The 25280-nt window shown below is 41.4% G+C and overlaps 1 protein-coding gene across 1 annotated transcript in view; it reads right to left on the bottom strand.

The window, feature by feature from the left end:
- Positions 1-11739: 11739 nt before the first annotated feature.
- maml3 (mastermind-like transcriptional coactivator 3) overlaps positions 11740-25280 on the bottom strand; it is a 376636-nt gene continuing 363095 nt past the window's right edge. The window contains exon 5 of the mRNA XM_052043814.1: positions 11740-13277. Coding sequence (XP_051899774.1) covers positions 12307-13277 — 971 coding nt within the window. The 3' untranslated portion in view covers positions 11740-12306. The remainder of the gene's footprint in view (positions 13278-25280) is intronic.

Below are 25280 nucleotides of genomic sequence, written 5' to 3'. Positions count from 1 at the left end.
CCATCTGAAATTTGTGTTACTTTGTTCAGAAAGTTTAGATTGAACAGATTCTGTGTTACAGGAATGATGAATTAGGAAAGCAAAAAAAAAATGCAGATGGTAGAAATCTGAAGTAGAATCTAAATACTCAGAAAGTCAGGTAGTACCTGTGGAGAGAGAAAGAGTTAATGCCTCAGGCTGATGATTTTTCTTCAGAGATGTGAAAAATTTAGAAAGCAGACATGTTTAAATTTGTAGACATAGAGAGAGAAAATCAAATGTCTTTGAAAGGATAGAGATTGAGAGAAAATGGATGGCACAGATTGGTGGTGACTGGGAAAGGGCTATGGAAGTTTGTTAGTGGCAGCTAATTTGTCTGAAGGAGATGCAAGTAAAGAGAGGGCAGAGGAAGGAAGTAAAAAAAGTCTGATAGAACTGTGCGATACAGAAGAGAGCAGTTGCTGGAAACCAGAAACTGAGGAGAATGATGGGAAAGCCCAGCAGGTCAGGCAGCAACTGTGGAGGTGGAAGAACTGAGTTATATTAGAACAGGATATCAATTCTAAAGCAAAAATATACTATAGACGCTAGAAGTTTGAAACAAAAACAGGAAAACCTGCGAACCCTCTTCTGGTTGGGAGAATCTGCAGAGAGAGAAAACAGTTGAAGCCCCAGGGCAATGATTCCCCCATCCTCCTCCCACCCCCACCCCGTGGCAGGTCATCAACCAGAGTGCCAACTCTACCGTCACTCCCCAAAACCCCACAAATGCCATTTGACTCATCTGCTGAGTCGAAGTTTCATGTGGGAACAGCCTTCTTGTGCCCCCCCACTCTAACCCATGAGGTGTTGCTGAGAAGCAAAACCATAAGCAGGAGGAGGAAGAGGAGAACCAAGGCTGCAACCCAGACACCCACTTTCTGCTCGACTGTCCATGAAGAACTAATCTGAGTATTATATCAGTAAGCACTTCTCAATTCCTCATTCACAAAAAAACTCACACTACTTTCCCTCTGTTAATGGCCATAATGCAGAATTAAAATTCACCACAAAACATTCCAAACCAAATTTTTAAATGAATTGATACTGTGTCAAGTACAAAATGAAACTGATCACCATTGTGCTTTGCCTTAGTATCTGTGCCCTTTTTAGCATGCATCAATCTCTCCCTGCAGTGTACTTGATCTCCAAAAGGCATCTGATAAGGGGCCATACAAAAGGTTATTGCAAAGAAAAGAACTCACAGGATTGGGGATTCTACATTAGCAGGACGAATTGGTGAGAAGGAGTAAACAGAAAGTAGAAATAAATAAGCCACTTTCAGATTGGCAAACTGCTACCAGTGAGGTGACACAAAGATTGGTGCTATAGTCTCAGCTACTTTGCAATCTGTACTATGACTGAGTTGAAAGGACTGAATGCTAAGTGTCCAGATTTACAGATGATATAAAGCTTAGTGGAAGAGTGATCCGTGAGGATCAGCAATTCACCTGCAAAGGGAAATAGGTTGTGAGCAGGAAAGGAGGGTTTGAAGGAATATAAAGTGAGAAAATATGGCATTATTCATCACGCTAGAAAGAATAGAAAATAGAATATTTTTTAAATAGTGGGGAACAAATAAATGTTGGTGCAGGAGGTGATCTGGCACTGTCAGCAGAAGAAAGTCAATGGATTACCCTGCAGGTACAACAGGCAATTAGGAAGGCCAATTAAATGTTATTCTATATTGATAGGAGGTTGAAGGACATGAGTAAGGAAGTCTTGTTGAAATTATACATGGCTCTGGTAATAGCACAGTTGGATATACTTGGAATCAGTGCAGCAAAGATCCACTAGACTGATTCCTGGGATAAGCAACATTGACCAATACTCATTGGAGATTGGGAGAGTGAGGCTGATGCATTAAAATACAAGATCCAGAGAGAAAATAACAAGATAGATGCTGTGAGACTGGATACTCTGTGCAGACAATCTAAAAATAGGGGGAATCTTCTCGGGATAAGTAAGTCGTCCATTTAGGACAGATGGGAAAGAACTTCCTTATTCAGAGGGTTGTGAATCTTTAGAATTCTCTGCCCCAGAGGGGGTAGTCACTTAGCCCTTGTGTATATTCAAGGCTGAGATTGATAGATTTTTAGCCACTGAAGGAATCAAGAGAGGAACATGGATGTGAGAGAGGAACAAACATGATGTTACTGAATGGGAGTTGATTGGACTTTTCTTGGTTCTTCTTCTTATGTTATTTTAGTATGTTTTTACATAGTGCTACCCCAGTGGCTGTAACATGGCTGAAGGAAGGCTTCTGACTTCCAGCGAAGGAGATTGTAGACAACCTTGCAAGATACTCTTGAGAAGTTCTAGGTTTAGGAAACCTGGCTCAACCATCCTGGCACGGGCAACAACAGTCTGGGCTGGCTGGCTGGCTGGCTGACAGTAAATAGTAAAGGGATGATAATGGAGACCAGGTATGGGAAGAGAAAATAGCGTCGGTTTGAGAGGGGATGGCAGGTTTGTCTCAATGGAATCATTACCAATGAGGATGGTGCTTCAGGAAATCTAGTAGTCAGTTGAAGGATAGATCGCTGGACTCTAACACACCTTGCAAGACTCTTTGAACACCATAATCCATAGCCAGGATGGCAGCAATATGACCTTGCATTACAGAAGTCCATTTTACATTCAAATAGTTGCTTGTCCTACAATAGAATTTAAGACATTGATCATCTGGTGTTGCATGATGTTTGGGATTTCAATGTGCAAATGGAGAAGGTTACCAGTTCCCAGCTGGAAAGGCCGAGTTCCAAGTTTTAAGATATTTATTTATTAATCACATGTACATTGAAACACACAGTGAAATGCGTCTTCTTGCGTTACTGGGGGCAGCCCGCAAGTGTCGCCACTCTTTTGGCACCAACATAGCATACCCACAACTTCCTCACCTGTACGTCTTTGGAATGTGGGAGGAAACCGGAGCACCTAGAGGAAACCCATGCAGTCATGGGGAGAACGTACAGACTCCTTATAGACAGCGGTGGAATTGAACCCGGATCGCTGGCGCTGTAATAGTGTTACGCTAACCGCTGCACAAACCTGCCAATTTGGTGCCAGATTTCCTCAAGTTCCTAGGCATTGAATGCAGGCTTAGAATTCACAAGTGTTCAGTACATAGCCCCATCAGTTTTCTCCTATAGTTTGGCCCATGAGATTCTTCATCTGAGTGCTGTGAAGCAGAAACAATTTGAGTTTGTCCAACCTCTCCTTATAGCTAATACTCTATAATCCAGGCAACATCCTGGTGAACCTCTTCTGCACCCTCTCCAAAGCCTCCACATCCGTCCTGTAATGTAGCCACCAGAACTGCACACGATATTCCAAAATGTGGTCTAACTGAACTTTTGTACACTTGCAACATGATTTACCAACTTTTACATTCAGTACCCCAACTGATAAAGGCAAGTATGCTATTTGCCTTCTTTACCACCCTATCCACTTGTTTTGCCACCTTCAGGGAGCTATGGACTTGTACCCCAAGTTCCCTTTGTAGGGCAGGCACGGTAGTGTAGCGGTTAGCATAATGCTTTACAGCACCAGCGACCTGAGTTCAATTCCGGCCACTGTCTGTAAGGAGTTTGTATGTTCTCCCCGTGCCTGCATGGGTTTCCTCCGGGTGCTCTGATTTCCTCCCACATTCCAAAGATGTACAGGTTAGGAAGTTGTGGGCATGCTATGTTGCCGCCGGAAGCGTGGCGACACTTGCAGGCTGCCACCAGAACATTCGACACAAAAATGCATTTCACTGTGTTTCGATGCACATGTGACTAATAAAGATATCTTAATCTTCCATCAATGCCCCTAAGAGCCCTGCCACTTACTGTATACTTTCCTCTTGCATTTGACCTCCCAAAATGCAACACCTCACACTTGTCTGGATTAAACTTCATCTGCCATTTCTCGGCCCAAGTTTCCAGTAGATCTATATCCTGCTGTACCCTATGACAACCTTCCTCACTCTCCACAACTCCACCAATTTTTGTGTCATCTGCAAATTTACTAATCAGACCACCTATGTTGTCATCCAGATCATTTATATATATGAAGAACAACAGAGGTCCCAGCATTGATCCTTGGAGAACACAGACCTCCAGTCAGAGAAACACCTCTCCAATACTGTTTTCTACAACCAAGTCAATTTTGTATCCAACTTACCAACACACCATAGATCCCATGGGACTTAATCTTCTGGACTAGCCTACCATGAGCGACCTTGTCTAATCTTTACTAAGGTCCATGTAGACAACATCCACAGCCCTAACCTCATCAATCATCTTTTTCACTTCCTCAAAAAACTCAAATTTGTGAGACAGGACTTCTCCCTCACAAAGCCATGTTGACTATCCCTAATTAGTCAATGCTTTTCTAAATGCAAGTAAATCCTTTTCCTAAGAATCCTCTCCTGTAATTTCCCTACCGCTGATGTAAGGCACACTGACCTATAATTTCCTGGTTTGTCCCTGTTGCCCTTCCTAAACAAAGGAACAACATTGGCTATTTTTCAGTTTTCTGGGACCTTGCTTGTGGCAAAAGAGGTACAAAGCTCTTGGTCAAGGCCCCGGCAATCTCCTCCTTTAGTATCCTGGGATAGATTCCATCATGACCTGGGGACTTATCCATCTTAATGTTTTTCAAAAGCTGAGAGATCAGTTGGTGTAGTGAAAGAGACGCAAAAGAAGCAAGCCATGCACAGCACATCAGGTCTTACTACGAAATATCAACTCACAGATTTTCTTCCAAACTTCGGAGTAACATGACACTCCATGACAAATACACTCCTGCAGAAATGCTGATGCACAGAAGACACAAGATGCTTCCAGGTATGGTTCAGCTGAATCTGGAAGGCAAGGTAGAAGAAAGGAAGTTAAAACAAAGCAAATATCATGACACCTGCAGTAAAGGGAGGATTATATAAGATTCATGTACTAAGACCATCAGACTAGTTGAAGAAGAAAATGGATATCAAACAGATTGTGAAGATATGTGGAGCAACAAACAATCTGCTGGAGGAACTCAGCAGGTCGAGCAGCATCTGTGGGGGGAAAGGAATTGTAAATGTTTCAGGTCGAAACCCTGCATCAGGACTCTGGAAGTATTTAGTTTCAGGAACCATCTCCTATGATTAGGAGACAGGTTCGGAGATATCGAACTCTTGATCTCAGCATAAGAAATTCAATAGTGAAAAAGCTTGTGTGTCCTAATACACTCCTGAAGTGAGTCTTACAGTTATTGAAGAGTTGGCATTGAACATTGCTGAAGAGATTCAAGAAGTGATAACCAGAGATGGATGCTGCAGCAACAACTGTTAAATCTGCAAGATCAACTGAAGCAACACCAGTACAGTTAATAGTTTAAACTTGTATATTTGTAAATGTTGCTAGTTTCAGTCTATATTTTAAAGGGGGAAGCAGTATAATTCTTATAAATAAGCGTGACATCCCCATGTGATGTGATGTATACGGTGATCGGAATCTCAAATAATCCTGCTGCATCTTCTACAGTTCTCCATGTAATTCCATGTAATCAGTAAGGATAGGCAGCAACACCTCCACCACGATTATCCTCACACTAGTGCCCACAAGGCTGTGTCCTCAGCCCCCTGCTCTACTCCCTGTACACTCATGACTGAGTGGGCAGATTCTGTGCTAACTCCATCTACAAGTTTGCAGATGACATCACCGTAGTGGGCCGAATCTCAAATAACGATGAATCAGAATATATGTAGAGAGCCTAGTGGCATGGTGCCATGACAATTTTTCCCTCAATGTCAGCAAAACAAAAGGGCTGGTCATTGACTTCAGGAAGGGGGACAGTGCACATGCTCCTGTTTACATCAATGGTGCTGAGGTCGAGAGGGTTGAGAGCTTCAAGTTCCCAGTACTGAAGGTCATCAGTAGCCTGTCCTGGTCCAACCACATAGACGCCACGGCCAAGAAAGATCACTAGCACCTCTATTTCTTCAGGAGGCTAAAGAAATTTGGCATGTCCCCTTTGACCTTCACTAATTGTTATCAACACACCATAGAAAGCATCCTATCTGGATGCACCACGGCTTGGTATGGCAACTGCTCTGCCCGTCACTGCAAGAAACTGCAGAGAGTTGTGGACACAGCTCAGCACATCACAGAAACCAGCCTCCCCTCCATGGCCTCTGTCCACACTTCTCGCTGCCTCTGTAAAGCAGCCAACACAATCAAAGACTCCACCCAGCCCAGACAATCTCTCTTCTCCCACCTCCCATCGGGTAGAAGATACAAAAGCCTGAAAGCATGCACCACCAGGCTCAAGAACAGCTTCTACCCCGCTGTTATAAGACTATTAAACGGTTCCTTAGTATGATAAGATGGACTCTTGACCTCACAATCTGCCTTGTTATGACCTTGCACCTTATTGTCTGCCTGCACTGCACTTTCTCTGTAACACTTTATTCTACGTTCTGTTATTGTTTTTCCCTTGTACTACCTCAATGCACTGATGCGATGAAATGAACTGTATGGATGGCATGCAAAACAAAGTTTTTCACTGTACCTCATTACATCTGACAATAATAAACCAATTTACCATGTTTCTTTTCTTACTCTGGACGCACTGCATGTTATATCAATGGAGAGCTAAGATTTAAGATAAGATTTAAGATTTATTTGTCACATGTACATCGAAACACACAGTGGAATACATCTTTTTGCGTAGTGATTTGGGGGGCAGCCCGCAAGTATCGCCATGATTCCGGCGCCAACATAGCATGCCCGCAACTTCCTAATCTGTACATCTTTTGGAATGTGGGAAGAAACTGGAGCACCCAGCGGAAACCCACACAGACACGGGGAAAACGTACAAACTCCTTACAGTGGCCGGATTTGAACCCGGATTGCTGGCGCTGTAAAGCATTACTCTAACCACTATGCTACTGTTGTATACTCTGATTGCCTTATAGAAATGGCCTCTAATTTTGCTCTTGCATTTGACAAAATACTCTGGCAAGAAGTTCCATTGCATTGTGTAGCAATTTTATCTGATTCACAACTGTGTTTGATTGCCAACCCAATCACTTACTGTATATGCTCATGAAGTATATCAATCACGGCCCTCTGTACAGATGACATGCTTAAGTATGAAGGCTGAGGAACATCATTTGCCATGTGATGTATGACTGACGTCACTTTTATGATTTTATACAATGAATACATAGTATGTGGACAGTGTGGGCCTTAACGATAGAACAGGCTGGAGATCACTACTTCAGGGACTGTCCAAAACTGCGTTAGTGCAGGGGAGTGCGGCTGTAAAATATTCCTCCAGACTAGGTTGTCTTAAAGTGTTTTATCCTTTGTTCCTCTAATGACCATCGTGTCTCAGCCGGATGATACCTCTACATCCTTTCTATAATCTTGCAAACAAAACTGTAAATAGTACTCCAAATGTGGTTTAAATAAGGTTGTCGCATGTTTTGCACCTCTATTCATCAAATCCTTTCCTCTAGAAATAAACCCTTGGTCTATAGTGGCCTTATTAACCTGCATGACAACTTTAATTCTTCTGGAATAAAAACAGAAAATGTTGGAAATACTCAGCAGGTCAGGCTGCATCCGTGGGAAAGAGAAAGAGTTAATATTTCAGGTTGGAGACCCTTCATCAGAACTGAGAATGAGACAAGAAGCTTGTTAAACTGCAGGGAGGGTGGGGGAGAGAGGATGTCTACGATAGGGTAAAACCGGGTGACCATAGGGATAAACTGCAAACTAAACTGTAAACAGGGTATCTGGTCTATGAGTGAATAGGAGCAGTTAGAGAGTGAGAATGTAGAGAAAAGAACATAGATAAAAAGAATGTGGGAGTGGTGAAATACAGAGCGGGAAGATATGATCAACAGGTCAGGCTGGTCCTGTCCTCCATTCCCAGAGGGGGGAGAAAGGACAAGAAGGTGGTGTGGGGGGTGGGGGGGTGGGGTGGGGGGTAGGGAACAACAAATAAAAGGACTTTCGGAGTTCCAGCATCTTCAGGTTTTGATTTCAACATTTATTCTTCAGTATATTTCTGCTTGCTCCACTACTCCATACAGATACCTATTTTCCAAGTAACCAGTGTCCAACAATGCAACAAAGCTAAGTTTGAGCAACATAAGGCAATTGCCCCTCTTATGGATTATGGACCTTTGGAAGCCGTCTTTCCTGGGGCTTTTTAAAACCAAGGTCAAGAGCTAAATTAACCTTTAGCCTAATGATGGCACACTGAGCAGAATTCCCAGGGTAGACTGAATGCCATTGGACAATTCCCTTCACCCTACAGCAGCTTAATAAAGCAAAGAGTTCTCCATTGCCTTTCTGGACTTTGGATATCATATGTCGTGGAGTTTAGGTGGATCCAGCATTAGTTCCACAAAAGGGCCCCTGTGGGTAACCCACCACATCTCTGCCATTACAGCCATTGTGGAATTTAAGGGAATGTTTGTGCTTTTCTTCTCCCCTCCATTTGAGAGCTGGATGGAGCATCAGTTGCCATGCTATGTATGGCTGACATCACCTTCATGATTTTATACAATGAATACATTGTATTCAGGTCTCCAGTTGGTACCTCTCTGGAACAGAACCTCGAACTGCAGGAGCGCTTTAAACTGGTGGGATGATCCTGTGTCAGGCCTTTGCCCTGCATTAAAAACAAGAATGAAAATACTGGAAACACAGGAGGTCAGAGAAACAGAGCAGCTCATCTTCCATCTGGGCACAATGTAGTCTTTGAAACTCAAACAGCAAATCCAACAATTTCAAGTAACACACTTGTATCAGAATTACCCAATTCTTCTGTAAGGTTTTCCATTAGTAATATTTACTCAATTTTTTCCTGTCCACAGACACTGCCTAATCTGCTGAACATTCCTAAGGGAATAAGTCCTGCCTTTTTTTGCAGTCTTGTTTAGTTCACTGACCCGGCCACTATAACCATACTTCAACATTTTTTAACCATCAATGGCAGCTTAGATTAGTTTGGCAAAACCTTATTTCCTTTTGAAAAATAATTTTCTCATTTAAATGTTTCCTTTCTTTTCCTGAACATACACATAGCAGGGCTGTGTGCCACGGGCAACAGGTATATTCAAAAAAACCAGCTGCTGCTCTTGCTCTGAATTTTCTTCATGACCTACCTTGCTGATTCTGTTAGTTGTTGCTGCTGTTGAGTCCAGCACACTGCATGTCAGAATCACTAACATGTCATAAATTATAACACAAACACAATTAAATTTCTTCAATTTCTTATTTTTCAAAAACTCTCTTCATTTTTACAGCCACCTCTTTTCTGACAAGAGAAATCAAATTACTCTTATTCAATTATCTGTGAGATGCAATTCCAATATGGCCAGTGAAATGAATTGTCTTTGTACCAACTAATTTTTTTCAAAAATTTTACTTACAGCGTGGTAACAGGCCCTTCTGGCCCAATGAGTCCGTGCCGCCCATTTTAAACCCCAAATTAACCTACCCGTACGTCTTTAGAATGCGGGAGGAAACCGGAGCACCCAGCGGAAACCCACGCAGACACGGGAGAACGTACAAACTCCTTACAGACAGCGACGGGAATCGAACCCCGATCGCTAGCGCTGTAATAGCGTCGCGCTAACCGCTACACTACCGTGCCGCCCCCAAATTTCTATTTTCACAGCTGTAAGTACTGAAATACATAGAACAGGATACCTGGATAGGTAACAACAGGAAGTAACTATTTAAAAAATAGGTTATACAGAAACAGTGTGCAACAGCATTCCTCAGCTATGTTGCTGCTGAAAATACATCAGCAGTTTTCTAAATTAATTAATTTTTATATTATAATGTACATTTCAAAAGTTTTAGTGTATACCAGAAGTGGCCACTGAATACACTCGCGAAGAATCAGTTGCATAGTTTTTCAGTGCATAGAAAAGATCAAACCCGAACATTCCAAATAAATTAATGATCAAAACTGAATACATCAGAATTGGCAGCAAAATACACATAAATTCATTACAACAATTTGCATTTCTATAGCTTCAGTAAAGTAAAATATTTCAAGCTTCAGAAAATCTCACAATGGGTATTATATTTGGACATTCTCCCTGTGTCTGTGTGGGTTTCCTCCAGGTGCTCCAGTTTCCTCTCAAAGACGTACAGGTTAGGAAGTTGCGGGCATGCTATGTTGGTGCCAGAAGTGTGGCAAAACTTGCGGGCTACCTCCAGAACACTCTACGCAAAAGATGCATTTCACTGTGTGTTTCGATGTACATGTGACTAATAAAGATATCTTATAGTATTTGAACATATGTGCCTAGGCCTAATTAAACAAGTATGTTTGAAGAGCATCACAAAGAGATACAAGAGGTGAAAGGTATGAGGGTGGATTTCCATGGATTGGGGCAATCACAGATGACAGCACAGCACCACTAATGGAGTGATTAAGATGGTGATGTGCAAGAGGCCAAAATAAGACAAGTGTAGAAATCCCAAAGGCTTCCGGAGGCGGAGGTGATCACAGAGATATGAAGGGGTGAAGCCATGCAAGGATTCATAAACAATAAGAACTTTAAAACTGAGCAATTGCCAGACCAGGAAACCATGTAGGTCAAGAATAGAGGGTTGAAGGACAAGGTGTGTTGTAAGTTACAGGCAGTAAAGCTTTGGATGCACTCTGATTTATGGTGTGAAGATAGCCAGGAGAGCATTGGAATAGAGGCCACAAGTTTCCAGTAGCAAATGAGACCCAGGCAGTGTCAGGAGTGATGCTCTGGTGGAGAAGGTTGGCAGTCCCACTGATGCAGTGTTTATGTGGTCAGATGCTCATTTGAAGATGAAAATATGTGACATTAATGTTGCTAATGGTTCATTCACTTATACCTTCCAGGGACATGGATGAATTTGGGGGCTGGATAATGGAGTTTGTGGCATTCTTGAGCCCCCAACTTCATCAAAGACAGTGGCTTCAGTCTTCCCAATATTTAGTTGGAAGATCCTTCTGATGAACCATTACTGCATGTTGAACAAGCAATGTGACAAATTACAGGCAGTACAGAAAACATACGGATGTCACATATGGAACCTTAAGTTGTATTTATTGATAATATTGCCAAGGAGCAGCATGAAGATAATAAATAGGTTGGATCCTGGGTGCAAGAGAGAGATGAAAAGCTTTTGGAGATGATTTTCTGACCATAACTAGTTAGATAAGAGAGGATTGGTGAGAACTGTTCATCCTTCTGGACAATGGAGAAGACCTGCTGGAGATATATGGTACTGTTGACCACGTTAAAGATTGAAGGCAAGTTAGCAAGGATGAGAAGGGATAGTTTACCAACATCACAGTCATATAGAGACTGTGATAAGAGATTTTCATCAGGGCCATTTCATTGCTCTGGTAGGGGTGAAAATCAAATTGAAGGAATTCAAACATGAGGTTGTGGGAATTTTGGGCATAGATTTGGGAGAATATGCTCAGAGACTTCAGAGGATAAAGCAAAGTTGGAGGTGGGCTCATTGTTTGCAAGGACATACAATGAAAATAGTGAGCATTTTGACAAATCTAACTATAATTCTGCAGACTTCCATTTTCTTAAAAACTCCATGTTTTTTTACCCTCTCAATGAAGAAAGATCTTGCTTACACAGCGAAGAGCATATTCACCTGAATTTCAGAATTATTGTATACCTGAAATCTGTCTGGGAGAAACAAAACCTCCACTAGCGACGGGTCACATTAAAATTCTTTTTTAATAAGATCTCATGATTCATTGACATAACATTTTCCACCCCCAACCAACCCCCACTCCAAAAAAAATTATTCAACATCACACTTTTACACAGTAGAGGATTCTGTACAGGTTTAAAAAGAATGGAGCTCAGGTTCCAAGCACTGCTTAAGGTACAGAGTAAAAATGAAATCTAGAAAAAAATTGTATCCAATGAGCACATCTGTTTAGAGTTTACAGTACAAATAATTAGTAAGATATTGTCTGGTGCAATATCATTGCTTTGTTGATGAATTGAAAACTGTAAAATGAAATAAAAATACTTCAATATTTTGTTAAACAAAGAGCCATTCTTTACAGGAAGTAGACCCAATGGTAAGCCTTATATTTGGACTTATAAAAAACCTATTTACATGAAACCATTACAGTTTGTATCACGTCTACATGTACATCAGCACCGTAATGCAACAGCAGTGCAACTACAAAACTAGGTCTACTTTACTTGGTCCCTAAACACTTTTATTTAGAGGAAGCCGTAATTTAACAGCTTTTTAATAATTGAAAACTCATCTACTGCTGGCTACCAAATATTTCATCAAACTCTTGCATCCAGCCTTCTGTTGATCCACTTTTGATTAGAGAGTCCATCAGATCTACACTGTCTGTTAAATTAGAGAAGGAACCAGCCCCTGATTGGCTGGCATAATTGAAGGACAAGTCCTGACTTGTGGTTCTTGTATGATACCCTTGACTCGGGTTACTTTGTGCATAGCAGCCTCCTGCCAACTGTTGCCCTGTGGCCTGGTTAAAACCAGTCATATTGTGGACTGTCTGGGTCATGCCAGACATAACTATTTGTCTAGACTGGTTGGTCCTTGGCTGTCCTCCAAAATGAGGCATCATTTGTCCTCCAACTGCACCAGCAGACTCAAGAACTGGCTGACCCATTGCCTGGGAAAAATGTTGCTTGGCCATCTTGGGTTGACCAGGTTGCATTGGATAAGCTGATTTGTTGTTGAATGGATTGAGCTCATTGTTAGCCTGAGTTCTGTTGGGCAAGTTCTGTAAACTATGTTGCTGCCAACTCTGAGCCGGAGAACCGGAACTTGCGATTAGTTGTAGTCTTTGAATTTGAGCCTTGGACATCTGCTGCCCTACCGGTCCTTTCACTTGTTGCTGTTGGGCCAACACAGGGTTTCCAAGTAAGTTTTGTCCATAACCAGCTACCATTCCAACCCCTTGTCCTGCAACAGGCTGTTTCTGCATCTGGCTAACGTTACGTGCCATGTTCGCATTACTTTGGTTTGAATGCTGAAGAATTTGGTTCATGCCTGGGCTCATACTGTACATTCCTTGTTGATTGCTCTGGGCATTATTGTAGGGTACCATGCCAATCTCTGACTGGCCAGTGGTGGCAGGTATCGTACCAGAATTCTGGACTGGTGTCATCTGCATCATGCCCTGATTCTGTGCCATCATTCTGGGACTTCTCACATTCTGGAGAGCTTGACTCCTTGCTGTCGCCAATTCCTGGGCTGTACCTGTGGTGTAAAGAGATAACAGAACATTGTTTTTTACTGCATGGGGTTAAAATATTTTAAAATTATATTCATTCAGATCGTGATCAGACTTTGTTGTCTTACATTAATGATATGGCATTAAGTATTTCTCATATTTCACAGTATCAGTTCCATTAAAGTTTAGATAGTAATGATTTAAGTCACGGTATACTGACAGGTCTGATTGCTCCTTGGTATCTTGGTTAAGTGGGAATTCCGCTAAAAATATGAGTACCAACACATAGTTTAACATTGTGAGTGTTTGTCAAGCTTTCCTTTCGTGCACACTTGGGAGGTTTTAGATATAGCTGACTGGGATTTATGTCCAGAGTGGCTCTCACAAATCCAAATGCCACAACTCCTAGCAGGAGATGAGTAGAGATGGCACAGATGCTGCATTTAACACATGTGACTAAGAAGGAATTTCCACCCCTTGATTTCCTGCATTATCTTTGGGAGAAGGGCCCTCTTGCCAGTTTCTCCACCTAAGCACTCTAGGCTCTCATCACCTCTTCTGTCCTTCTCAGGCATGGTCAAGCTTAACTTGTCTTCACTCCATTACATCACATTGTTGAGATCAACCACCTCCACACTGAATTGGGATTTTCCTGTTCTTTTAGTTATGCAGCAAATGGTGGATTTCCTCATCAAGTTCTCAGATAAACCACTGCAAAGAATTAACTTTATATTTGAAAATACTACTTATTCATTACCCCTCCTTGTGTCACTGAGGTTACCCTGTCAGGGTTTGATTTGGAGCAGACAATATATATTTAGAACTTGCCTTCCAAGACTAGCATCCTTAGTCTCTTATTCTTTATTGAAAAACACCTGCCCTATGCATTCATACTCCTCTGCAAACTATCCAGCAAACTAGCCAACATTAAATATTGCCACATTTCACTCCAAATCCAATGTCTAATTGACTCTTCCCTTATCCCCTTACTGAAAGAATTCTTTCAATAATCTAATAACGTCTGCTCAGAGATCTCTCTTAATTGCTTACCTCATTCTCAGCTACAATTTTCAATTGATGACCCTTCATCATTGTAAGGTTCCTTACTTACCTCCTCAAAACAATTCATTGTTTTAAAAAGCATGAATTAAAATTGTTCAAAGCATTTTCTGCTCCATCTGGAATTGTACTAATACTTAACTACAGCTCTTCATTCCTGGGACTATTCCATTGAATCTTTGCTGGTAAATGTACCTGTGAGTGAATGAATTGCTTTTGCCTTCAGAAGTCATTGGGGTCTGCCTCATGCTTAGTGATAAACTGCACCACCCAATGTGCTACTCAATCACTGAGGCTGGAATGAATTTGTCATCGAGTAACTCTTTGGTATCTCTCGATATGTCTTTCTCTTGCTGTGACCATGTGATCAACATGGACACAGACATTTCTCTGCTTATTTCCATTGCTTATCAAATGGTGTTTTACACTGGGACCACTTTAATGGTGTCACATGTGCTGTCTGGTACTGTTACTTTGACTCTTTTGCTGGATTTTCTTGGGCTTTTGCTCTATTATCACCCCTCATTTAGGCAGTACAAAAGTATATTTAAATTGTTCCAATTTCACACTGTGATGGCAGAGGTACTTAAGGACTTCCTCCGAGGTGTGTAGATTATCCTCTGCACTAGCTGTAGCCATAAGGAGATGGTCTTGGTTGCACGGACATTATCTATGCCTAGCAGAATTTTGTCTATGATGGACTGAAAGATCTTTGCTGAGATTTGACTCAGTACAGCAACTTGGAGTACACCATGAAGGCCCTTCAGCCTATTGCTTTTATGCTGACCATCAAGCATCTGGCCATATAAATCCTACATGAATTTCATATCTCCTCTTGCACCCCATCAACTCCTCCACCCCTCTCCTCCCACCACAAGTTCTCCTGCCATTCCACTATATGACAGGCAACTCACATGATCTAATTAACGTACCCACCCAACACATCATTGGCATGTGAGAGGAAGCCGGAGCACCGGGGAAAACTACAGTCAGAGGGAGAACATAGACAACACCCAGTCAGGATTAAACTTGAGTCTCTGAAGCTGAGAGGCAGCAGTGCTAACCGCTGCACCACTGTTCCGTCTTTAGGTACAACTTTATATGTATGGATAATGAAGAATTTCTGACTATCCTCATCTGGGTTCAAATGAAAACCTAGCCCCTGCCATCTGTGAAAACAGGTCTTGGTGTGTTGGAAATCGATATTGTTCATTGGTGACAGTCTGATTTCGTTACTTTGTGGATGCCACACAATCTACTTGTTTATTGAGCTTAGTTATGACTATTTAGTTATGAATTACTTTCACCAAAACTCCACTCCTTTCTGATTTCACAAGCTCTTCCTCTGCTTGGCTTTTCAAGGAAGAAAGAAATATTCTCTATTTGCACTAGACTGGTTTGGCACCAGGTGTAATTCATATTTATGTCATCTATCTGGTGATTCCTGTGAAGATGTCACCTTACTTTACAACAGTGTCTAAAATGCAATTTTAGAGTATCTGACTGGAATTTGAATACGTCCTTCTGAATGTCAACCCTCAGTGCTAGTCCTTGCCCAGTCGAGCAGGATGACTAGTATGATCAGCTACAACTATTGGTAAGGTAAAATACTGGCTATTTTATTATATTGTACACGGCCTAATACTTTCAAAACTTCTAAATAAATTTGCAGGCTGTCTGTGCTCCTTGCAAAAGCCAATTGATTGAACTTTTTCTCATTTGTTCCCTTATCCATAATGGAACAACCTGCTGTTGTATCAAGCTGCATTACTAGTGAATTGTTGACAGTCAGGACCATGAACTTAAAATTTTCTTGTCACACAGTATGATCATCTGTAGCACTGATGTTGTACAGATTAAATTCTGCATTGCCTGCACTGGTTATAATTTTGTACAGATTCCCTCTTTGTTGCTTCCTATGGGAGAACTTCCCTCTCTGGGCTGATATTGCTTCAGAAACATTGCTATTATCTGCTGCCTTGTGTTTAGATTTGTAAGCGCCCTTTCTTCTGGCATGAGTAGCACTTAGTCTCTTTAAAGGAACAATTACGTGAGGAATGAATGCCATAACAGTAACTCAGACATGTGACACGTGCAACCATGAGATGCCGCTCGTGTTTCTGGACCAGTCTCAGTGGCTGCTTTTTGACTGTGGGCTACCATTACTTTTAGCCTTCAGTGACAGTGATCAAGGGCAATCTTTTGGAAGTGCAACTATGATGCTTTTCCTGACCTTTCCTACAGGTACAGATCTGCATCAGTACTGACAACTATCTTTGTCACCATCTGTCATGCATTTGAGGCTGAGCAGTAAACAAGACCTGGAGTGTCGTTTAAGTTCTAACTACTATAATATTTGTAGAACACTCGGAGGTTCAAGACATGGGTACGTATCTTATTCTTGCCTAAAGGCAATAATTTCACTCAAAGGGCTGCAACTCCTGAGAAATTGCTGGCTGTTCTGTGGCAAACTGCTGGCATTTGCATTGTTCAAGTGCCAGCAAGTTTGGAACTTCAGACTTGTTGGTCATTTCTAACTGTGCTCTGCCAATGTACTCTACATGGAATCCACTGGCAGGGCACAAACCTGAACTCCTGCTGCAGAATACATGCATCAAATCTGCACCAGTTTAGACCTGGCACAGGATCCCTGAGCTCATTCATATGGAAATTTTTAAGGCTGCGAAGAAAAAAAATAAGGCAAGTTACATTTTTTTCCATATATTTGTGTTTCCTTTAATGTTTCTAACATATTAAAGATTTATTTTGAAAACTTATTTTTCTTTTTTTAATAATTCAATTTCATAAACTGCTTATTTGATTTTCACTAGCTTGTGAGTGCTTCTGAATGCCAGGGATATTCCGAAGGATTCGACAAAGCTTGACAGCTTTGACAGCTGGCAGAGCTGAGAGTTTGACTTTGTTGTGTGTTGAAGTTTCAGCCACTCTTATGTGAAACTTGTGCTAGCCCGCCCACTTGTCCGGGAGTCACACAAGACTATAAAACAGTAACTGTATGGTGCTTGCGATGTGTGTGACTGGCAGTGCACTTCCATCAAGTTTTGGGCTAAGTGTTAGGCATTAGGGGTGAACTCTGAATGTGAATAATACGTTGGCTGGAGGATAGAAAATACTGTTCGCAAAATTAGAAGTGTACTAGGGTATGACACTGATATTGGGACCACTACTTATATAACTGACCTGGAATCAGAATAAGAAAGAACATTGGTTAAATTTTAAAACTGCAGTAGCAGTGTAATGTAGAGGAGGCAGCTCAGTACAATAAGAGGCAGAAAAAGGCACATGAAATTTACTGGAGAAAAATATAAAATGTGACACATAGGTGGAGATATAAAAACATGCACACTCTATTAATTGTAATGAAATTACTGAGTATGTGGCTGAAAGAGAGCTGTGGGCCTTAGCCAATTTAGCACTCAACATCTCCAATCGATGTAGATGACCAAACTAAAGTGAGATGTTTATAGCTAACCAGGCAAAAGGATTAAAAAAAAACTCAAGAGGAAGGGTGACTAAACAGTACAGCATCTGCTCTTTGAATAATGCATCCAATTCTGATTGCTGAGACTCAAGGGACAAAAATGAAGCAATACAGAGAACAGATATAAGGCTGACTCCACATGTCACGAGAGTGACTTATGAGGGAACACTTGAGGAACCTGGGTCTTTCAGCCTGGAAATTTTCCTCCTTGTTGTTCAAGCACCAGACAAAACATCCTTGAAATTCATTATCAAATGGTGAAACAGTGTGGTCTCCATTTCAAACACTGTACTATATTCTATTTTTACAGTCATTAACCCTTTCTACACAAAGCATGCAGTCAGCAGGTTTTGAAATGCATATATTCCAGCAGTGATATGGGTCTGGATTTTCCCAACCATAACCTTGCACCCCAGCTAAGTGTCCCCATTTTTATCATTTTACAGTGGCCAATTAACCTACTATCCTGCACATCTTTGGGAAATGGGAGGAAACCCGTACAGTCACAGGGCAAATGTGCAAACCGTACACAGACAGCACTGGAGGTCAGGATTGAACCCGGATCACAGGAGCTGTGAGACAGCAGCTCTACGATCTATGCCACATCTCGCCCTTCTGATTGTTGAACAGGTACAATTCTCTGTTCTGGTGCCTGGTCCTTGTGATTATGTGATTCAAACATGAAGATATTAAAACTGAACACATTCCTATTTATTGCCAACATTCAGCTATATATCTCACAAGCTTACAAATAAGGCCACTGGGTACAACCAACAGCAGAGATCCAGCAACTTTTCCTGTTTATTGTCCAGAGGTACAGTGGAACTTTGTACACAGACCACTGACTTGCAGTATTCTGGGAGGATGAATACTGTTCATACACCCCTGCCTCAGTTTTGTAGTATACCACACCATTAAAAGCGAAGATTCTCTCAACTGCTGGAAGTTTGCTACCAGCACACTCAAGGTCACTAAATATAATACACCCAATAAAAGGAGGTCTGCTCATTAGTTTTCAGTTTCACTCACATCCACACGAGGTGAATCATCCTAAGGTGATAAAAGTAATTCATTCTATTCAAAGGCAACCACATAGAAATCAGCTCAGCAGCATCAAAAATATTTGAGGAATGCCTGATCAGGAGAAGAAGATATACAATACTAGTTTTGGCACCCCTTCCTGATTCCTGAAGGTGCTGGTCTTTGCTGGGCTATAGTTCAACAGGTACTGCCAGATATCTGGTTCTTCATCCAAGTGGCCATTCGCCATGTGTGAACCAAGTAGGCTTCTTAATGAAATGATGTATTGCATTTGAACCTCATCCTGATATCACTGCTCACAAGCATGCATGCACTTGCCAGTCTGAGTTGTTGGAAATCAATCATGAACTTGAATCTCAGCTGATTTGTTCTTTCTGGTCCTCCTCCCATTTGACAATCTGGGGAGTTGAGGCAATGTGTAGCACTCACAAGAAGTGATGCAACTCAACTCTGACTGGCAAAACAATAAATATAGAAAAATTCTTAAAATCTGCAATAGTTCATCAGCCTCTGTAAAGAAACCCGATGCAATCTACAGAATTCCAGTATTCACTGCCTCCTTGGATCTTTCAACCTGCCACGATTCCAATTTGCATTCTTTAGTCCCAGGCCACTTAATGTTGTTCAGTTTGAGAACTGCAAGATGGAACTTGAGCACGAATTTGAACTTGGTATGTTGATGGTGGAGGAGCTGGTGGTTTCTGAGTTACTATACAACCAAAGTGTCTTGTTCTGTAAGTTACGCTTGATCCTACCCACTGTCAGAACTAACACCTCAACAGTTCAGAGTCCAAATGGATTGAATTAATTAAAATATATATATAAATAATAAATTTACTTAGAAACCTTAAATTAGAAATTAATTAGAACTGTAAAAAAATCAAAACTAAAAAATGAAGAATACATAAAGAGCTTACCTGCACTTATGATTCTAACCTAATACCACATTTGCCAGCCATTCCAAGTGTACAGCTGAAGAGTTGGATGCTAATTGCATCCGGCCCCTCAGGTTGGGATGGTTGTCCAACTCAGATTCAGTGGATGAGTGGAAGGCATCTGACCTCCAGCTCATCCCTCTGACTTTTGTATTTCAATGCGCAGGTACAAAAGTTAGAAATGAGCTGACCAGGCACTGCTGATAGCTGATGGTTCTCTAAGGAATCATCTGCTAAAAGAAGGGTAATTCTATAGAAAACAGGTGTGTTCCAACCCTATTTGACATTCAGAGTAGCAGCACCTTCAAAAAATATCGATGGTGCCATTGATACTTGATCCTCAGTCAGGTCCCCTCTTCAACTCTCTCACCAGGGGAAAGAGTTTTATTTCTCTATCAATCCTATCTATCAGCTCCTTTAATCATCTTAAATATTCCCATACTTAGAAGACCCTTTGATTTTCTATATAGAAGGGCATACAAACCTATCCAATTTTTCCTCACAATTTAAACCTTTCAGCTCCAGTACTGGACTAAGTGGGATACTCCAGCTGGAATCTAACTGGAGCTCTACACACCTGTGAATTCCACCCACTGAGTATTCCAGCTCACTTGAGATCAAGGTTAAAATTCCATCAGCATTTATAAATAGCTTCTGTACCAGTCTGTCAGAATTTTAGTGATTTCTGTATCTGGGCATCTGAATGTCTTTATTCATCAAAGTTCCCAGCTTTACAGATTTTTATTCCTTCTTTGATCCAAATTGGTGAGCTTGCACTTTCCTGCATTAAATTCTGTCTGCCATGGTGTTGCTCACTCACTTAAATCCATCAATATCTCTGCACACTTCCACTCCCATCTGCATGCTTACTGTGGTATCCTGGTGGTGCCTGCATCTTTAGAATTTTATACAAATTTGGAAGCTCGTGGACTAATGCTTCTATAACTTTTTCAACTAAATTGTTCAATACCTCGGGTTAGAAACCATTGCATCCTGGATATTTGCATGCCCTTAATCTTAATTTTCTTTTGCTATTTTTGTATTTAAATTGAATTCAGTTTATTCCTCCTTTTGATTTTTAGTCTTCTGTGTATTTCTTTGCAATTTATTCTCATCCTCTACTATGAAGATCAATTCAAGAGAGGCATTTAGCATGTCTGCCTTTTCCTTCAATTGGAATAACCCTTGCACCTACCAGTAAGGCACCACATTACTCCTAGCTGTCTTCTTTCTTTTAATGTATTTGTGAAAATCTTTAGCATTTCCACTCCCGGTGTGCGCTATGTTACCTTGTCAGGGCATAATATTGTGCTCACTGACTTGAAAAATGGAAACAAAATCAGTGCCGTTCCACTCAAAAGATCTGAGATTTGAATTGTGATGGTGATTTGGCTGACGTCCTGTCATAACCTAAGTGGAAATGCTGAGTGGCAAGCACAAGCAGCAATTCACTCCATTCCTCTGAGGTTTCCACTGAAGTTACAGTGGGAGATCAGGAGAACCCCTGCGGAAATTCTCTATCCAGCAGTCCCTGTCAGAAAATCATTCCAGGGGATATCACTGGGCCCAGCTTTCCTGTCTCAAATCATCAGAGAGCTTGCTGAGAATCACTATCACAGCCTCATGAATAAAGAATGACTGAGGTACCAATAGCCATGGTACAATGCATGAGAATGAGCCAATCTTTAGGAGGGAGGAGAGGAGAAGGAGGGAAAGTCAACGGAAAAAAACTAAACAAAATGTAAATTTTCTTATCAAAGATAGTGTGGTAAATGAGGTACTTATAAAGGTGAATAACTTCATCCTTGTGCACTCCATTAATTCATTATTTATAAAACTATTAAATCAAAATAGTTGTAAGGAGAAGCTATTTCACTGTTGTATACGGGAGTACTGTTGGAAGACAGCAGAGAATAATAACAAGCAATAGTAGTATGGTAAATTCTTGTGGTAAGTAATCTGTTCTCGATGGGTGTTCTGGCCAGAATTTCAGTGTGAAACAAATGGAAATTGGAAGGGATAAGTTGTTCTTTTGAGTAAATGCAAATATGAAAACCTTGCTGGATGTTGAATAGTTTCAAACTAAAATGGTCTAAAATTACACCACAGCGTACAAGCCTATGAATGGTAAACACTTCTGCCTATAATTCCACTCTTGGCTCTTTGAGCTGAGGTACAAAATAATATAAACAGATATATATCTTTAGTAAAATAGCTGAGAAAAGTGCCTGAAGCACTTTCAAATACTAGAGGGCATAGCATTAAGATGAGAGAGAGGAAGTTTAAAGGAGATTTACGTGGCAAATTTTTTAACAGAGAGTGGTAGATGCCTGGAATGCACTGCCATGGGAGGTGGTGGAAGCAGATACAATGGCAATGTTTAAGAGGCATTTAGACAGGCACATGAACAGGCAGAGAATTGAAGGATTAGGTCATATGCAGGTGGATGTGCAGTTTAAATTGCCATCACGGTCACCACAGACATCGTGGGCTGAAGGGCCTGTTCCTGTGCCGTATTTTTCTATGTTCACTTAATATGCTGGTATCTTGCACTAATATTAGAAGCTAGGGTCCTTAGAATGAGGCCTTTCCAATAACGACTAGGGTATACACGAGTTCAAATAGTGGAATAAAGCAGGATTACTTTGTTCCTTCTTGCAGGCATTTAAGCAGATAACAAAATAATGTACTTTGCTTCCTTTTCGCTAAGATAGCAGCTTATAGTTTCATGTAGTTCTATTGACACCAACTAATGTTTATTGCAAATCAAAAACTGCAGATGCAGAAAATACAAAATAAAAACTAAATGCTGGAAACTCTCAGAAGGTCAGGCAGCATCTGAGGAAAGAGAAAGAGTACTAATGTTTCCGGTCCAAGACTCATTGTGAGTCCTAATCTTTAGTGTTATAGTTTGTTTAGTGATAACTCCCATGAAGACTGGGAATGATTAAAAGTGCTATGTAAATCCAAGCTGTATGCCATACAAGTGGCCTTTCTTCCTGTGTGAGCCTAAATAATCAGTGATGGCAGAGTGTAGGGGAGAGGTATCATACCACACCTTCTCTCCTCACCTCCAACAACTTCAGATCTGATCAGGGAGTTAAACATTCCCTCCTTAGGGTTATCTAATTGGAGCAAATCAAATAGCTGTCTGTTGTAACCACATGGAACTAACTTGGGTCTTTACTGATCTACATACTTAAAGTGAAGTTACTCCTGCACTGACAGTGCCTTAATTATTAAAATCTTGCAGAACAACTTAAGATTGGGGATAATTGCATGTACAATAGTATTAACTTAAAATTTTCACATCAGTTTTAAAGAGGTTTTTCTCTTAACATTTGTAAAGCACTCTTAAAAACTGACAAATATGGCATGTGAGGTGTCTTTCCAAAAAGGCCCTTAGTGGGAACGAAGGCGTTTTGAGTTGCTGCAATTTCACTGATTTCACTGATGAGTGAATCATTGTGTTAGTGTTAACATTTAGTTTCACAGTTCTCTGCAAATCCATCTGAATACTCTGGCAAATCCCATATGTGAAATGATTCATTCAGCAAAGAGGCGATTTCACAAATAACAAGGATCAAAGGGAGCACATGGCTGAATCCCTGACAGTGCCGCAGGTGGCTCAGTGGTGCGAACTTGTTTTGGTAAAACATGTGCCAGGATGAAGAAGCAAGTTAAGGTCAGACACCCCCACTGTAATGCTCAATTTCAGAGACAATGCTAAAACATACTCCCAGCCACTAACTACTTTTCCTCAGTGTTACATTGGCATTCCCGTTGGTGCAATTAATTATTATTGTAGAATTCACAGGACAACACCATGATAAAATAGATTAATTGGCACACTGGTACAATGGCAACACAAATACCACAATCAGATGGTGGGTAGAAAATGGATTGTGGTGGAAAAAGAGTGCTGAAATTGCAATGTGTGATTAACTGAGCCTGTTTAACCTGATGCTAAATGCATTGAGAACTTGTGTTCCCATCTCATTGCTGTGACTGGCTTCACTGCAGTGCTGGCCGTGCTGGTAAGTTTCTTAGAGTAACTCCAATAAGATGCAGCATTGTGAGTGGTAAGCACCAGTTGTAAATAGCTGGTGCTGATGGAAGCCATGGAGACACAAGAGACTGCGGGTGCTAGAATCTGGAGCAACAAACAATCTGCATCAAGGTTTTGACCCGAGATGTCAACAATTCCTTTCTTCCCATAGATGCCCCACATCCAGCTGAGCTCCTCCAGCAGATTGTTCATTGCTCCTAATTGAAGCTATGTCTGCATCTCCTAAAGGGGAGGTGCCTGTTGCCTGAAAATCATGATGCAATTCATTCCCAACGTTTGGGAAGCTTGGTGGAAGTCGTGTTGAAGCAGGGAAGAAAGAAGCCCCTCCAATTCCTCAGTATGGTCCTACCCGCCTTGTGGCTGAGTTGAAGAGAAAAAAAGAGCAAGTGGAGTCCAAGGAAGCAATCTACATCCACACTGGTGCAACAGTGGAAGGTTACACCCAAGATCATTGCCAGGAGCAAAATCGTGGGTGTAGTGTCATAAATTAATGAGTTTGCAAGCAGGACCAAGGCCAGTGAGGACATCAATACACCTTACCCTCAGATACAGCTCAATGCAGTACACCCCCATTACTCACCTACCAGCAATATCCACTCATCATGATTCCTATCATTCATTTGCTCCACCATGTCCTCACACACTCACCAATATTCCAACCATCACACCTACATCTCATAGATTGTGGACCCTGCCAGCATTTCAGCCATGGTATGCATATAATATAGACACATCGCAACACACTCAAGACCAATACCCGCCTTCATGCAGCAGAAACGGACACACAATTGGCATCAGCAAGAGTAATAGAATGACAATGAAAAAGCTTGTCTTTTAGCTTGGTGGCCTGGAGAACAGAGTACAGGCCTTATGGTGCCGCTGACAAGGAGTCCATTGTTAGGGGATGCACAGACATTCACTGAAAATGATGTTATGCTCATACTTAATCCCTCTCCTCATATCCCAATCCCTCCTCATCTCAGAATCTCTTCTAATTTATAAGATGCACAAGGCGTAAGCGTCTCTTCTTTAGCCCCTTCCTTTACTCTTGGGCTCCCATCTCAGTTAGGTCCCAGCTGTTACAAAATCAGGGAGTGAAGAAGCCATTATTTGGTGTGGTGCTCACCATGTGTCATCAAGCGGAGGTAAGACAGGGGCTCTGCACATGGCGAGTCAATGGCTACAAGTGGTCTGCAGTCAGAGCACAGTTAAGGTTAGCTCGGGTCTAGATCCACAGATGACAAGATTGCACAAGTTCTGCTCTAGAGGACGAGGTGAGGCCTCTCTCCATCGTGTTGTGTGGAGCTACCCTTATATAAAATGAGATGATTCAGGATAGACCCAGAAACTCAAATCACGACATTAATGAAGCACTTTGGGGCATCAGCAGCAGTGGTATTGAATCCGTAATGTCATATACTTG

Source organism: Pristis pectinata, chromosome 2 (assembly GCF_009764475.1).
Source record: "Pristis pectinata isolate sPriPec2 chromosome 2, sPriPec2.1.pri, whole genome shotgun sequence".
Lineage (NCBI taxonomy): Eukaryota > Metazoa > Chordata > Chondrichthyes > Rhinopristiformes > Pristidae > Pristis > Pristis pectinata.
Note: the sequence above shows the minus strand (reverse complement) of the source record. Positions and strands in the feature narration are given on the sequence as shown.